Consider the following 5,550-nt stretch of genomic DNA (forward strand, 5'->3'; position numbering starts at 1 on the left):
GTATGAGGATTTAGGAATAACTTTTATGTAATCTGTTTTAATTTTATTGATATTAATAAAAGACTTGTTTTGTTTTTATTGCGGGCTCTATCTATTTTAAGTGTTTAAATAAGATATATCACAGTTTAGAGTAAAGTTTTTTATGGATTGTGATGAGATCATAATAATGAGACCTAAAAGATGATAACTCTAAACTTAAATAGTTCCTGGTCGTAGGATTACTAAGTGGTAATTAATAATCCGCAAAGATCGGTACATACTATGCTTGCTTCATTATGAAGGATGTCTGTTCTCATAGACATTTGTGTGGTGACACTATAGCTAGTAATGTAGGTGCTTATTATAGAATAAGTTCACGGAACATGACTCACACAGCTGAACAACTGATGAGTTCACTCACGTGTCAGCAGTTGTTCATATAGTGATAGTTGTACAAGTATCCTTAGACTTGAGGTCATCATAGTCATCTTGTGTACACTGAACTATACTTTGGTTTAGTTCTTAGTCTCCAGGGACAATTATAAGGGCTCTACTGGGTATAGGAATTTGTACACGAAGATAGTGTATGATCAATAAAGGATCTACCCCTTCTAGTGAAGGAAGAGAATGTTCAATGTTGATCCACTTATGCTAGTTCAGGAATCTCTGGCCAGAGTGAATGAAATTAGAAAGTAGTTTCTAATTTACATTAAATAGAACTAAGCATAGTGAATGGGAAAGCAAGTGATTAAATAAGATAGGCTTGGCACAAGTTCCATGCCTTATATTTAATCGTGACATTGCAGGGTAGAAGGAATTGATTGTACGGTAACTACTCACTGAATAGGTTCTTGGTGTTCTAAGCAGTGAATTCGTATTATCCGGATAGTCGCGATATGCTGAGAAGTATCCCTCACGATGTAGAATAAATATGATTAATTAATTAATCATATTTAATGAATTAGAGAATTTATATAAATAATGATAAAATAGTTTTATTATTATTTATTTCTACTACCGGCTTAATATTGAACCTACAGGGTCACACCATAAAAGAGAATGATTTAATGGTGGAAGAATTAATTAATAATGGTTGATAATTATTTATTTATGAAATAAATAATTAATTGGAAAATTTAATAATTGATTAAATGAGATTTAATTGATTATAAATTAATTAAGAAAAAGTTCTTAATATTATTAATTAAGAATTTAATTTTTGGAAATTAAATCAAGTGAGAGAATTATTTCTAAAGTGTTTAGAAAAAGGATTAATAATTAAAAGGTGTTTTAATTATTAGTGAGAATAATAAAGGGTTAATAATAATAATATTTTATGGCAAAATTTTCAGCTGAAAATTTTGCCTATAAATATACTATTATAAACCCTATTTTTGCCTCAACCTAAAAATTTACAAAAAAACCCTAACTCTCTCCACCTCCTCCTCCTTCATTACATCGATTTCTTGGTCGATACTGGTGGAGTGCTTCACACTTGAGAAGCAGCTGTTAGGGATCTCCGCTCGTTGTTCTTGGATCACTTTTAAAGGTTAGAAATCGATCCCATATATTTTAATCACGATTTGTATGCTTTTATTTGGATTTTATACCAAGAAAATTGTTTTACCATGCTTCTGTGATAGATAAAATGCTACATATTGGTGGTGGAATTTAAGCATTTTTGTTGTAGTGTAAAGTTTTAACGCCCAACTCTGAATGTAAAAAACCCTAACCCCCAATTTTGAAACTCTAAATCTCCTGAATTTTCACAATGAAAGATAAGTTAATAGAACCAAATCAGTATGTATATTTAAAACAAAGCAAATATCTAAAGATTTACAGTTAATCGGAGCAAAAACACTAAAGTCCTGATTTTAAGCCCACGAAACCTTCAAAATAAATCAAAAAATTAGAATTTGTATCGGTATCGGCCTATAAATTAGAGCCATATATATGTAAAAATACCAAATCTCCAATTTCTTCTTCAATTCATCACTTAGAGTCGAGAGACAAGACATGAGTGAGTGTTTTCAGAGAGGAAAGAGAGTGTGTGTTTGTGTGAGTGGTTGAAACTTGAAAGACGGAGGGGGTTTGTTTGAGAGTATTTTGTGTAAGTCTCTATATGTTTTAGTTGGGGGGAATACTGCCCATTTTTCACCTAGTAAACTGTGTAACAATTTTTAATTTTTTATATTTTAGTTTTTAAATTTAATATTTAATTATTATTAATTAAATAATAAACTAACAAAAGGACTTTTATATTTATGTATAATAAAATTTCACAATTTGTATTATTTTATATATTTTATTCTTCATTAAAAAATAATCTTGAATATAATTTAAATATTAATTTTATGATAATATTTTCACTTTAATATTTTTAAATAATAAAAAATTAACTAATTTAACACCAAGTATTGTGTTACATGTTGTGCAACACCACCATTTCTCGACAACACTAAATTTAAAGGTATTGTTACATTAATTAAGAGGTGTTACAATAGGACAAAAAATTCTTAACTAATATAACGCTGCTTTATAACAGTTGGATTACAGTAGTCCACTTATGACATAGTACGAGATGGTGCCCTAGGCAATCGTCGCATTAACCAAGGGTCGACCTTGGTTCCATGGGTTATCAAACAATATCTAAACTTCAATATATATCCCAGAAACAAATTTTTGGTTGGATACTACTATTTTAAAGAGTATTACTTAATAAAAATATATACCATTAATTATGGTTACAGATATCGATTAAATCACCAATGAATCGACAATCAAGTGGCCGCTGATCTGATTAATTATCAGAAATCGGATAAAAAACGATTTTATTATAATATGGTTAAAACCACATTAAAATCGGGTAAGATCGAAAAGATTTGGTAAGACGATGGATATACAGCTAATTATTTGAGGTTTCTTACGAACCTTTAAGATTTTGGAAAATGATGATTAAAAGATATCTACATGCATGATTGAAAAATGTCTGCAATGGAGAAAGGATTAGACTCAGAGATGAAGAAAGTGATGGTGTGCATTGACTTCAGCTGAATAGTTTATTTTTAAACTTTAAATAGATGTGAGAGGGAGAATTCAGTAAGGGACACCTGGGGACACATTTGCTTCATAAAATCAAATTTTACATTTTTTCACCATTCAAATTTTTGAAAATATATGAAAGTGTCCCTCAAAATTAAAAAAATATAAAGATATTTTCTCAAAATTTGTCACGTGCCTTCTAAACGAAAATTTCTAGATCCATCCATGGATGTGGCCAAACTAATAATAAAATATTAATATTCATTTTTAATTTTACGATAAGTGGGGAGTGCATTATATTTTGTTGTATATTTAATTTGAAAAGTTACATGAAATTGAAATAAATATTTTTTATAATGAATACTTATTATTAAAATCAAATTAAAAATATCTCCGATTAATACGTTAATTAATCTCCGATTTACTAAGTAAGCGACCTCAACCTAATTGCGATGACCTATTTTTGGAACAATACCTTTAATAGATCCAGTTCGTGATTCTGATTACGATTCATTTATAAGGGGAATTAGGGTTTTAACACCATCGTTTTTTCAGTCGGCTCTATTTGATTCCTAGTGTTGGTAACTTTATATTCTTTCTGTTTTTTATTTGGAAACCCTAGATTCATTCTTTGAATTATTAATCATATATTCTTACGCTCAGTTAATATTGCTCTAAATTTTCAGGTCGAAAACTAGTAGGAACATGAGGGAAAATTTGAAACGAATGAGCTTTCGCAACAAGTAATCGACGATGAGATACATGCACGACTCCCCATGAATAAGATTTTTACACGACTCCCGGTAAAGTCACTGTTACGTTGCAAGTCTGTTTCTAAATATTGGCTATCTTTAGTATCCGATCCTGAATTCGTCAAGGATTACCATAAGAGTTATCCCATTGAAAACCCTAACGAGTTCGACTGTGTCGTAGCTAATAAAAATAAAGTTGGACTTGTAATTATTTCTCGAAACGAAGAAATCTGTATACTCCCTCCCGATCATTATGAAGTGTTTGGTTCTATTCACGGCTTAATTTGTCTAGGTAATGACCATTCGGCATTTAATAACAATGACAAGAAGTTTTGGTTATGGAACCCTGCTATTCATCAATTTAAGGAATTTAATTTTCCACCTGGGATTCGGGGGTCTCATACCAGTCGGGATGTAGTTGGTTTTGGTTTTGATCCTGTGAGTAATGATTACAAGGTGGTTTTCTGCCGTGTTTTTCTTAATAATAGGTTTGTTTGCCCCTCCAAATTTGATAAGAGGTCTGCTTTTGTTTACTCCTCCAATTCTGATAAGTGGAGCGATTTGATTATTCCTGACAATGTTTTTCCTGCTGCGAGTGAAGTGCAGATTCCATACTTTTCGAATACTATTGTCAAGGACTGTCCTTATTGGATATCATTTCCTAATCGTTGGCCAGAAGAGCCGTTTGTTCCTCTGGTTCTTGTCAAGTTTGATACCACAAGTAATGTGTTCAATTTGTTTCCTGAATTCCACTGTAAACATGGACAGAATGTCGTACTGGTAAATATGATGGATCGTCCCACTTTGATGGAGTATGAACAACACTCTTACAATTTAAGTGTTAATGTGTATTCTTTGGACGAGGAGGGAAGCGGTGTTTGGAGTAAGATATATACCGTGGACCGACCAACTGATAATTTTAGGCGATTTCGAAATCTGTTACAGGGTTTTAAGTGCGGTGGTGAGATTTTATTTGAAGAGTATGGAAGGTTTTCCTACTATGATCACAAAACAGATAAAATTAGTCATATACCCGGTACAAGTTGTTCTTCTGTATCATGTTGCTTTGGATATACACCTAGTCTGGTTTTCCTCGAAGGAATGGAATCGGACATGAAGTCGAACACGCATCTGTCTCAACTAGTAAGTTATTTAATTAGAACCTAAATTATGCTCTTGAGATCATCTGGCAGTTTAGACGATTTAACTGTTTGATTTAGTATTCTGTTAAAAGAATAGGAGGGTAGAAAGATATCTGATTGTAGTTTGGATTTCTCCTCTGGGGCATGTGCTCGAGTGTTAAAGATTTCGTAATTTGTTAGTTTCTTTCCGAATACATTCTCTTTTTTTACTTTACCTTCTCTTTTTTACTCTTGTAAATGTTTTTGAACCACGGAAGGATTGATGAGTTGTAGTTTTCCGGTACTTGATTTTGTTCACATGGTGTTTGTTTCGCGCCTTACTAGTAATTGAGTAGTTATTGAATTTGTTTACAGAGTATGTAAACTCTGTTCCTTTTTATTCCTTGTTCCTATCTTACTTGACGAGTCCTTTCTTTGGCGTTATTTACAACTATGACAGATTAGATTAGTACTAACTGATTATCAATTAGTCTTTACTTGCCAAATTTGTATAGTTTGAGTATTTCTTAGAAGAATTGTTTTTCTTTCTATATGACATTTCTTTTCTAAAGCATTAGGTACAGTACAGATGATTACAAGCTTTGAAAATTTAATATTCTAGTTTTCCTCTACCAATTATTTCCTGGGTACGAGCT

General features: G+C 31.6%; 1 protein-coding gene across 1 annotated transcript; it reads left to right on the plus strand.

The window, feature by feature from the left end:
• Positions 1 to 3,463: 3,463 nt before the first annotated feature.
• LOC141673035 (F-box/kelch-repeat protein At3g23880-like) lies at positions 3,464 to 5,187 on the plus strand. Its single transcript, XM_074479767.1, has 2 exons — positions 3,464 to 3,602; positions 3,708 to 5,187. Exon 2 carries the CDS (start codon positions 3,798 to 3,800, stop codon positions 4,938 to 4,940), a length of 1,143 nt encoding a protein of 380 aa, XP_074335868.1. The 5' UTR covers positions 3,464 to 3,602; positions 3,708 to 3,797; the 3' UTR covers positions 4,941 to 5,187.
• The last annotated feature ends 363 nt before the right edge of the window (positions 5,188 to 5,550 follow it).

The sequence above is a fragment of the Apium graveolens genome, chromosome 7 (genome assembly GCF_009905375.1).
Source record: "Apium graveolens cultivar Ventura chromosome 7, ASM990537v1, whole genome shotgun sequence".
NCBI lineage: Eukaryota > Viridiplantae > Streptophyta > Magnoliopsida > Apiales > Apiaceae > Apium > Apium graveolens.

Bases quoted from the DNA above. Each gene is read 5' to 3' on its own strand.
- LOC141673035 (XM_074479767.1), top strand. From the start codon at position 3,798: ATGAATAAGATTTTTACACGACTCCCGGTAAAGTCACTGTTACGTTGC.